The sequence below is a fragment of the Anastrepha ludens genome, chromosome 5 (assembly GCF_028408465.1).
Source record: "Anastrepha ludens isolate Willacy chromosome 5, idAnaLude1.1, whole genome shotgun sequence".
Classification (NCBI taxonomy): Eukaryota; Metazoa; Arthropoda; class Insecta; order Diptera; family Tephritidae; genus Anastrepha; species Anastrepha ludens.
The window spans coordinates 74,440,870-74,453,082 of NC_071501.1; the positions used below are offsets into that span (position 1 = coordinate 74,440,870).

Consider the following 12,213-nt stretch of genomic DNA (forward strand, 5'->3'; position numbering starts at 1 on the left):
GGCGACCACTCTCCTTTAAAAGTGATTTGAGACGTTCTTCGTCGAATTCCGCAATCCGCTGTGGAACTTTTTTAACTTTACCTATAAACCATTTCCGTGCGTTGCTCGTTGCAAATGTCTCGAGCTGCTTCGGAAGCTTTTTGGCCTAGATGAAAAACAAAGAAGAGCGGGTGTCGAAAATGTTGATTTTTGTCTGCTGGGTATTCCATTGCTAAGCCTCAAAACTAATCAAAAATTAGATAACTCAAAAATACAGGTATATAATTTTGTAGAGCAGAAATAGTTCTATCGAATGATTACTTACCCTTTGCCAAACAGCAAATAAATTGTTGTAAAATAAAAAATATATAAAAATGCTATGAACTTATTCCCCAACCCTATAATTTGCACAAACGGTTTTCTTTTGGAAAGAAAGATCTCAACCTTGACAGGAAGATTTAATGAAAACCCATGAAAAATCGTGAGAAACAGTGTCATAGGCTTTTGAAAAGTCATAAGTGCTGAGACACAGTATTAGGAAAATACCAGAAGATTGGTAACTGTGGAGCGCCCGCAGATAAAACCATAGCAATTTATTTTTGACAAACTTTTCGAAGAGTTTGGTACAGTTAGTTAGTCTCGAAATAGTTCTGTGATTTCTAACATTGCTCTTATTTCCAGACTTATGAATTGGAGTGATAGACGCAAGCGTCCAACGGTCAATAAATACACTCGAAGAACGGGAAAGTTTAAAAATAAATTGCAAAATGTAGAAATCTCACCCAGGCTATTTCTCAATGACGATTGAAGAGCAGAAATGCTATTAATGATGTCTATTTCAGTCACCGACATTGAACCGATTTCGACAGCATCGATAATTGTATCGAACGTACTTCACATTGAATTAAAAACATTTGAATTTACTTAAATATGATTCGTTTTTTTTTTAATTAATTAACAGCCATTAATTTGCTACAATTTTGTATTTACCGTGGAATGCGCCATATGCTCGTAACGACTTTTGCGGTTCCAACAAATAAATGAAAGTTATTACAGCTGTGATTATCATACCCATATTAATAACATTCCCATTTTTTGTTTGATTGCGTGTATCAGAAATAACTTTTATTGACGAGTGATTCATGCCTGCGCCACGTGACAAAGTAGAACCATAAACCAATTATAGCATCACAACTGTGTGTAATTCTCTCCAGAGAAACTGTTTTTGTTAGCACTAAAACCGAACTCTTTGCTCGAAAATGGGGCTTTTCTTTCCACTGAATAATAGCTTTTTTAGATTAGTAGTCGAATGGGTTGGTGCGTGATACCATACGGATCTCACAGAGAGAACGTTAGTTTGAATCTCGGTGAAATACCAAAATTAATAAAAACATTTTTCTAATAGCGGTCGCCCCTCGGCAGTCTATGACAAGCCTCTGAGTGTATTTCTGCCATGAAAAAGCTTCTCATAAAAATATCTGCCGTTCGGAGTCGGCTTAAAACTGTAGGTCCCTCCATTTGTGGAACAACATCACACACACCACAACCACAAATAGGAGGAGGAGCTCGGCCAAATACCCAAAAAGGTTGTACGCGCCAATTATATATACATATATATATAGATTAGAAATCGGGAGAGCACCAAAAATTCAGCAGCAAACCTTGTTCATAATTTTTGTGTATTTTTTAATGCATATCTGTTGATATAATTAAATTTTATTGCACTTTGCTGATCACAGTTTTCCGGTACTCCATTCGGCGATGTGTTTACTTAGTGATAAGAAATCCACCTGGCTACGTAAATCTTAATAGTAAACGCTACTTTATGGTAGGCTACCCAATTTAATGTTGCTACCATTTGAACTTTAGTTGCTTTTAAAAGGTAAATATTTACACCTGTATATAATTCTTAGATAGCTCCTACGTATGTTGAGTAATCTAAACTTTAAAGTGCAGCACACATACACATACTTAACTGTACGCATATGTGAATGTGTATATTAGGCCGAGTCGATTTGTTGGGAGGCAAAAAAATCGCCCATTGCTCTGTGAAAACCATATTCTAGGGATCAAAATAAGAAACTTTGCCGAAGGAACCATACCTCTAAAACGAATTCTGATGCCCCCCAATTTGGGTCGAACTTTTTAGTTTCTTTTCTCATGTAAAGGTCAAAAATGGTGATATTTTGAAATGATTGTATGGGGAACCCCCCAGGGGAGTTCCAGGGGGTGTGCCACTAGCATGGGTGTATCGGCCGTCCAAAGTTAGTGGGGGTCGGTCATACATTTGGACTCGATTGGAGCACTCTAAATGGGTCAAAGTGGGATTTTTCGTTCGACCCAAATTGGGCGACATTAGAATTCGTTTTAGAGGTATGGTTTCTTTGGCAAAGATTCTTATTTTGATCCCTAGAATACGATTTTCACAGAGCAATGAGCGATTTTTAAATCGACCCGCCCTAGTGCATATATATGTACATATACGAGTATGTGCGTGTATGACGCATAAACACTATTATATGGTGAAAATATTATACAAAATATTGTATAAGTGATAAGAAAAAACCGCAATTCACTTTCGTATAAAACGCTTGCGATGTGCAAATTGACTCCCCCCTCGAATAAGCCAAAAAAATATGCAAACTCAGCAGTATTACTAGCGCAAGTGCATGCGAGTGTGCAAATGTTTAGTTGTTGTTGGCAAATATTTACGCAACGTAAATAAACTTTGGTCACGGCCCCAGAGCACTTGTGTCCGATTTGATAAGTAGGGCTTTGTGACTCATCAACTCATAAATTTTTTAATTTGATAGATTTGCAAATTTTCTTTGTTCTTTTACTATCGATCGATCTTATAAGCATTTTAGAGGCTTTTATTATCTTCTCGAAATATTTCAAATTAACTCACTCACTCTGTGCACTACATACGTTTTGATGATAACTAATTATTTGATAGGTAGAGTAGCCAAAGGCGAATGAATTTGGTTTGTGTGTCGTACCTCAATGGAGAGGTAAGGGGAATTCGAAGGAATAGCGGACTATAGTATCTTAATTACTTTTTTTGCAATAAAGTTCTTTACACAGCTGTACAGTTTTTTGTGTGTTGATAATGTTTGTTAGCTTAACACTTCCTTTCAAGACTTAAGTTATTTGAAGAATTTTTTCAGCTTGTTTTTGGCACCAGGTTAGGAGGAGTGAAATGAAATCGACTAAAAGTTTGAGAAAGTAAGTATCCGCAGCTAAGTTTTCATTAGGCAAGTTTTTCATATTATTATGAAATGCTTTGCCTGAAAGCTAGTAACACTTCTGTTAGGTGTTTGGCCGATCTGCTCGAGGTGGTGGTGTACGTCTTGTTGTTGTTCCACAAATGGATGGACCTACAGTTTTGAACCGATTCCGAACGGCAAATTGTTTTTGAGGAGTTTTTCATGGCAGAAATACACTCGGAGGTTTGTCATTGCCTGCCGTGGGGCGGCCGATATTAGAAAAAAACGATTTCTATAATTTTGCTGTTTCATAGAGATTCGAACCTAAGCAGTTCCCAATGGTAGTCACACACTAACACATTCGGTTACGGCGGCCACTCTTAGAAACCTATTTTAATCACTAAAAATATGCCACTAAATTCACAAAATATGCCCCAAAAATGCTTATCAATCCTGAAAAATCCATATAAACCGTAAGTTATGCATTCAAATTTGAACGGTCAAGCGAAAAAAATATCACAAATAAACAAGAACCATTACTTACTAGCCATTTCAAATTTACAGGCTAAGGTTCAACTTGGACCACCACGCACACATTTATGGTGATAGTAAAATTTAATGAGCTATAATAGATGGCGGCGGCCGCCGTAGCCGAATGGGTTGGTGCGTGGCTACCATTCGGCATTCACAGAGAGAACGTTGGTTCGAATCTCGCTTTCACCAAAATTAAGAAAAACATTTTTCTAATAGCGGTCGCCCCTCGGCAGTCAATGGCAAACCTCCGAGTCTATTTCTGTCATGAAAAAGCTTCTCATAAAAATATCTGCCGTTCGGAGTCAGCTTGAAACTGTAGGTCCCTCCATATATAATAGATATATATACATATATAATAGATGGACTTAAAAGTCCCGGGCCTAACACAGAAAACACAATTATTTCATCAACGTAATTTCCCTCTAGAACAACGCACTCAGTCCAGCGCCGCTGTTACATTTAACTTTTGACTTAACTTTTCATTAATCAAATCAGGCCTCAGTGTCAGCGATAACCTATTCCTTCGAGCAAAATTTCTTCCCGGCGAGCATTTTTTTAGGTCTGCGGACAGCCAGTAGTAGCTGGGAAGTTCAATTCATGTAGTTCTGCCATTGTTTTGATTGACTTGTGGCACGGTGCGTTGTCTTGATGAAAGAATTTTTTTTCTTTGCCATAAGCGTACATCTTTTTTTGCAATTTCGGCCTTCAAACGCTACAGTAACGCTATATATAAGTAATATTCACAGTTCTCCCTTCACCTTTCTCAAGGTAGTTGATGAATATTACACCATGCGCATCCCAAAATATCGAGGCCATAACGAGGTTCACCAATTGCTGTCCCCTCAGATGATCATTTTGATTCCAGAGTGAAGTGGTGGATCCATGTTTCATCCATTGTCCCATATCGACGCAAAAATTCCGGTTTATTAGGTTTAAATATGGCCAAACACTGCTCAGAATCATTACCACGTTCTTCTTTTTGGTCAACAGTGAGCAAACGCGGCGCCCACTTTGATTAGAGCTTTCTCATAGTCAAACACTCATCAAAGATATCTTTACGATGCCAGCTAACTCACGCAACTTCACTTTTCGATCATTCAAAACGATCATGTGGATTTTTTTTATGTTTTCTGGTTTTAGCGCCTCATTTGGACGTTCACTGCGTTGTGCATCATCGGTGTCTCTACGGCCACGTTTGAAGTCAGCGAACCATTGTTTTATTGTTGTTTCTGATAGAGCGGAGTCCCCATAACATGTTTCAAGCCATTGCTCCAATTGAACGGTATTTTTTCCCATCAAGAAGGAGTGTAAAATTAAAACATAAATTTCTTTTTGATCCATTGTTATGAAAATAACAAAACTAGCGTCAATCTTAGCACAATAACTCGCGAACTAATCTTTTAACTGTCGCGAACTGTCTTTTTAAGGTTAATACTGAACTGAACAGAAAAACAGGTGAATGGAATAAAACTAGTGCATCTAAGTGTTAGGCCCGAGACTTTTCAGGCTATGTGTTAAAACTGCGTACCTAAATTTTTTTAGAACTTTGATTTAATTATAATTTTTAAGTTTTGTCGAAACTTTTAGACATTGTGCAAAATTTGGAACTTGAAGTTTTAGGATTTATATAATGAACTACTTATATATTAAAAAACAACTGAAATTAAAAAAAATAAATAAATAATTAGTCACAACCTATCAATATATGGCGGTGCCATAATTCTGTAACGGAGTATAGTGCATTTCCCTACTAACAAATGATTCAACAAATTTTCTTCAATATAATTAATCAGAATTATTAGAAAAGTTTTTGGTTATCCGGATAACAGCTCCCTGAATTTTGGCGTAATAAAGTATATGTTTGAGTCAGCTTAAAAACCGCGTAGATTTGTAAAATTTTTGTACAGCGGTCGAAACATGTAATCATTTTCTAGCGTAGAAAAAGGTTTATTCAAGGTGGTGCAAAATTAGTCACCCTATTGAAAAATTTATATTTTTTGCAAATGGCTTCGCGCGTCATTCATATTTGACCCTTGTGAACTAGACAGCTGCGGTATACAAACAGGCAAGGAACAGACCACGTAAAGGTTAAAATAAAGATTTGAATCGCTCAAAATATTTATTTGTTTTTTATATTTAGTAAAAAAGTTGCTTAAAAACAAGATTAGATTTTAATTTTGCGCCACTTTTTATAAATACACCGTGAATGTGCACTTTGATATTCATTGCATTTTCGACAGTGTTACCATATTATTGTCAGTAGACATTTTTATGATTAGTTCTAAGCACAATAAACGAAATATTGATGTATTCTCTAAGAAATATAGCAAAAACTTTGTATTTTTTTTTTATTGTATAAACCGCGTACCCATTTCATAAGCCTGCTACTGCTTGCATGCGTGGTAGACACATGATGGAACATATGGTATTTTGGGCTGCCCTGGTTGTCACTTTTGTTGTTCTCGTCCAACTCGTTTTCGCTCTCATTATGTACTTTACATTGTAAATCATTCGTAGAAGATTTGTTGGCTACTAGTATACGAAAATCATGGATTAATGCGAGAAAAAATGTATTGCCATAAAAGTTCAAACTATTGCACATTTCAATCAGCATTAAAATCTTTCCACAAGCCTTCCTATTTATAATAAAACATGATGAAACAATAGTATATATTTTCCCTAGTTTATGGATTTAATAAAAATTATATGAATTAAATTTATGAATGTATATTAAATTCCTTTCATGATAAAAAATTGTATTTTCATATAAAATATGTATGTACATATGCATGTATATGGCTTCTGCATATTATATTTTTTCGTGCATCAGCAATAAAATGTCGCAAGTGCAAAAAAGTTTTTTCAAAAAATCTGTACCCAAGGGTTCAAACGTATATGAGTATTTGCACGTTTTGTATATTTTAGTATTATTTTTAATCTTAGTATGATCTAAAAATTCATTAAATTGACCTATCTGCCACAAAGAAGATATTGTGATGTCCGCTTGTGCATCCATATTCTACGTTCATGCTAACAATAATTAGTATACCTTCAGTAAACTTTGTTAAAATATTGCTATTGACGTGAGCTAAGCTACTATTTTTACAAATTATAAATAGAAAAAAATAGAAAATGAGCGCCAGGTATAAAAAGTGCTGTTCTGACCGAATTTAAGCTCTTCTTTACTTGTTCTGTCTTAACTTTTCTTGAGAGTGAGTGGGAGAGTGAGAGTAACAATGAGCGTAAAAATTATAACAGAGTGCAAATTAACTATCACTGGTATGTACAAGTATGTGTGCATGTGTGTATCAGCATATGATACTTTTACCTGGCATAATGCTATCAGTACAATGATAACATTAGAATGCAACAACAAAGCGCATAGGCACACAATTGTAATGTGAGATATGAGAACACCAACTACAAAACAGACACAAATATTTGTAGTTGGGTTAAATGTTGACACCCAAATGTACGTAGCCATATTAAATGTATGTGCTTATGTTTGTATACAGGTGTATGCTGATACTCATTTTCGTCAGTAATTAAGCGCATTCTTTGCTGAGGGAAAATTAAAAGTGTGCGGCACATTGACGGTTACGGATCGGCAAGAAATTGATCGGATCGCGCCTAAGTGTCGTTTTAGTGACTATTCTGCGTGAACACACAACTTGCATGCATACATATGTATACAGCAATACAATTTTGTTGTAACTCAGTGTTTTTTGGAAATTGTGATAGCTTGATAAGCGAATTGGAAATATTGATTAGTTGCTGTCGGGAAAGGCAGTATTCGAAAAATGTAAAAAATGTGCATTCAAAGAGTTTGAATGGAAAACAAATAGATTCGATAATTTTGGTATAATTTCAAATTTATTAAATAGTAATAAGAGTTCGATTACTATGGACTTAAGCAAGTACATACATGGAAAAAATTATTAAATATATTATTATAAATAAAGTGTAAAAAATATAAAACAAGTAGATATATAACAAAAAGTGGATTCTAAAAGTGTTTAGCGAAGTTTTATTGTCATTTAATAAGAACACACATTTAACAAAAAAAAAATTATATATCTACATAAAACCAAAACTAAAGTGATCAATAAATAAGACGGAATAAAAAAAAATTGAATTTGTGAAGCAAACAATTATTTGTATATCTATATACCGTGAGAAGAAAAAAGCACATTAACCAACATCATTTGCCAATAGAATCGTGCTAATGCTTAGCAGGTTACCTCCAACATGACAAATTTTCAAAACGAACTTGTAAGTGCTGCTTTTTACTTTTTTTGAAGTAAATTTAAAAGAAAAGGAATAGAATTAGTAAGCCCGATGAAAACTTTTGCTGCTTAAATAAATGTTTAAATACTCCAAAATGAAAAATTTTCATAACGAACTTTTAAGTTTTGATTTACAACTTTTGGACGTAAATTTTAAGGAAGTGAAGTCTGGGGAATTTTGATATAATTGTAATTGAAATATCAAAATAAAATTGTATGTTCTTACATTAAACCACTTTTATAATGCCCTAAAATAAGTGACAGAAGATTAGCCGTACAAGTATGTCAGCTTAATTGTTAAAAGTTACACTACAACAGAGCTCCACAAAAAATGCTCTACATTGTGAAAGTTCATTGAACTACTGCTGCTACTCTTTTCAATTCAATTTAATTCTACTTTAGCTTTTCGTCAAAAAGAAATGTTCGCTTGTTCTGACAAGAATCAATAACAAAAACAACGCAATTTACTTTTACTTGTAATTTTTAATTTTATTATGTCTCAGACTATTATTATTATTGCCTCTATTTGGCAAAACAGGGCTGATGTTGGCATACCTAAAAAGTTCGATTACAAATCGGCAATGCAAGTTTTTGGAACACCCAACAAATCTGATGAAAAGTGGGTTGATGATGGCATTAGATGGTAATAGTTTTATTGCATTCACCTCTTTTACAGTTATTACTAGCCTTACGAAGATGGCTCTTAAAATTTCATGATATGCTATTGATTAGTTCGTGAGTTGTTGTGCTAAGCGTGATGCTACTTCTGTTATTACCAAACCAATGGATCAAACACAATTTCGTGTTTTAATTTTACACCGCTTCGTAATAGGGAATAATACCGTTCAAGCGAAGAAAAGACTTGGACAGAGTTGTGGGGACTCTGCTCCATCAGAAATAACAATAAAACGATGGATTGTTGGTCGTAAAGACACCGATGATGCACAACGCAGTGCACGTCCAAATGAGGCGGTAACAACAGGAAACATCAAAAAATTCACGAAATCGTTTTGAATGATGGAAAAGTGAAGTTGTGTGAGTTAGCTGACATCGTAAAGATATCAAAAGGATATGTGCATGTTGCATGGGTATTTGAATATAGGAAAGCTCTGTTCAGAGTGGCTGCCGCGTTTGCTCGCTCCATGAATTGAACTTTGGATTGCTCTCGCATCCACCGTATTCACCAGATTTGGCTTCCAGCGACTACTGGCTGTTCGCGGACCAAAAAAAAAATGCTCGCTGGTAAGAAATTTCGCTCGAATGAAGAGGTTAATGCTGAAACTGAGAACTGTTTTGAGACAAAAGATAAATCGTTCCACAAAAGTGGTAATGAAATGTTAGAGCGCTGCTGGAGTGATTGCGTTGTTCTTGATGGAAATTATGTAGATAAATAAAGCTAACTTTGAACAAAAAAAGAAGAGTTTCCTTTGTTAGGCCCGGAACTTTTCAGCCCATGTGTTAGGTGGTGGAAACAAATAAAAATTCGATAAGCACATTATATAGTCAAACGTTTGTTGTATTTAATTATGAGTGGAGATTTTTTTTTTTTTTTTTTTCACTTTTATATCGAAAAGAATGTTTACGGGCATAATACGGCACTTAAAAAAATAACAGCCTGCATAGTAAATTTTCCTACTTTGGTTTTGAATAACTTTTTTACTAAATAATAAGGACGGGAATCTTTATCTTGATCTTCACGCGCTTCACTGCTTGTCTGGTTGCGTACTGCACCTGTCTTCTTCGCAAATATTAAATTTGGTTGGCGTAAAACGTCATTGGCATTATAAATCTTCCGATAGTAGGATTAGAAATTTGCGCTGCCTTGTACAAGCATATATATATATATACAAACTGTATATTTTCGGAGTACTGCCTGTCGTTTTCCAGTACAGGAATTCCGTCTCCATGAATTGATATATTATTTGCCTTTTTATACAGCGAATCCTATTCAGACAAAGCACGTGTCAGAGAGCACAACGTCTGGAGAGTATGGCTAATGAGAAGACAGTTCCAATTTCAGTGTTTCTAAGTATTTCCTTATCCCTTTTGAAACCGAGTATTACAGTGCTGGTGAATAACTTTGCCGTGTCTCTTTTAATGTTGTGGTCATTTTTTCTTCAGTGCATGGCTCAAACGAATTAATTGCATTCAATACTGGACTGTTGTGATGGTATTACTCATTTTTAATAGTTCACAACATTTCAAAACGAGCTGGTTGTATCCGAGAATGATATAATACAAGATTGCGCCCATTAGAGAGGCGCGTCGTCACATTGGCACAGTTGGGCGAGAGAAATGTGAGAATGTGAACAAGTATGCAAGATGAAAAAGAAATTAGCGACACACGAATAAATTGCACAAATGTGCGAACGGCGTCACTTTTATTCGCCCCGTTGTTTGTTTGACCCGTTATTCGGCTTAAAAATCACCGCTCTTAACTCTTTCAGCCACAGTTTTAGTATGATGACTTTACAAATAAAACAATTTAATATTTGGTTTAATAAGGCTTTTATTATTAAGAAAAAAATTGTTTTACAAAAATACCTTTTAAGGCTTCTGAGGTACGAGGTGGTTAGTTTACTAACCACTGTGGCGTTCAGCATAAAACTAATCTAAGCAGTAATGAAAAATAAAATGTTATGTATATGCAAAATACATGAATAACTTATTTCTTATGAAAATCTATATTACAAAACATGTTTTGTCTTTACGGATACAAAGGGGGACTTTACAGGTGCTACTTTGCCAAACAGTACGTGCTGGACTTCTTTTAGTGCTGCATTTCGCGCATCTTCGTGAAGTAGATCGCTCTGGCTGATGCATATCACTTTCCGTGCGTAACTCTGTCGGAACTGAAGGCTTATGACGTTTTATCAGAACTGGTAAGGGTGACGACGGTCCAGATCCACTGAGAGAACGTCTGGAATGCTTGCCGTTCTTCTATTTCTTCAGGCGTAGTAGGTGTATATGGCGTTTCTTTTTGCGTGGCGTATAAATTCGTTTGGAAGCAGATTATTTCAACTAGATCCTCTGACCAAAATATGCGAAATAGTTGTGTTGGTGTGACATTCTCCAAATCAATTATGTTTGTCACACCTCCACCTCGTATATACTCACTTGGCTCTTCCATTTTGTAGTGTCTCTTCTACTTAGGTTCCACCACTTCAGTTTGATTATGACTGGCTGAAGTTGTAGGCAAGACTAAATTTGACAAAGGAACGTCATCATCCAAGGTAAATCCATCATCTAACTCAGGCTGTAACTCGGGGGGTATGTCACCGAGCACCATCATACTTTGCGATCCATCATTGTTGTCATCTTCATCTGGCTCCACGCTACATACACTCTCACCATCTGTTGGTATGTCTTCTAAAAGAAAGTCTGCAATCTCACGTTCATTCAGTATGCTTGGCATTCTGGAAAAGTAAATACAATAAATTATTTCATTAATTTAATTACATATGAACACCGAACAAAATATGACCTACTAAAGTCACAGTAGTTAGTAAACTAACCACCGTAATATTTGCGCTATTTATAACTTACCTTTACGAGATTCTTTACGATTTTATCATAAACCAAGGAAACCAACACTAAATAACAGAAAAACACTGAAATTGTAACATAATAAGCACTCTTACCTTTTTTAATGAATTTCAAACTCTTCCGTTGAAAAATTAACACCGCACTGCATTTTCAATTATTTGAAACAACTCAACCGTCACTTCTCTACTTCAAAGATTGCAACGCGTTGACAAACAAGGATATAAGGAAGCATAGCAGTACTGCACATTTTCGATAGATGGCTTAAAAATATATTTTAAAAAATCGTGAAAAGGTGGTTTCAAAACTAACCACCAAACCTGAAAGAGTTAAAGCATTCATAATACTCTCAACTCATTTAACTGTACTCCTGGCGTGAGTATTTAAGAGCATTGGATGAGTATCAGCCACAGTTTTCTTCGAAGCAAAAATCATTAATTCTGAATAAAATTGTAGTGTGACAGATCTTACGCGGATTAGTGAACAGCTGACTGGTTTATTGGATAGTGTTGTCAGTAAAAGATGGACCGCAGCCACTGCCTTGATACTAAGAAATAATTATTTACTTAAAAAAAAGCGTAAATTGTAATTTCTCAAACTACTCCCAAATATCGAAACAATTAATGGAATTCGATCATGTTAGTATAAACTAGAATTTCATCTAC

The 12,213-nt window shown here is 35.3% G+C and overlaps 1 protein-coding gene across 1 annotated transcript in view; it reads left to right on the forward strand.

The window, feature by feature from the left end:
- The first annotated feature begins 7,272 nt into the window (after positions 1-7,272).
- LOC128863112 (unconventional myosin-VIIa) overlaps positions 7,273-12,213 on the forward strand; it is a 38,179-nt gene continuing 33,238 nt past the window's right edge. The window contains exon 1 of the mRNA XM_054102061.1: positions 7,273-7,991. Within this exon, the coding sequence (XP_053958036.1) occupies positions 7,968-7,991 (24 nt within the window). The 5' untranslated portion in view covers positions 7,273-7,967. The remainder of the gene's footprint in view (positions 7,992-12,213) is intronic.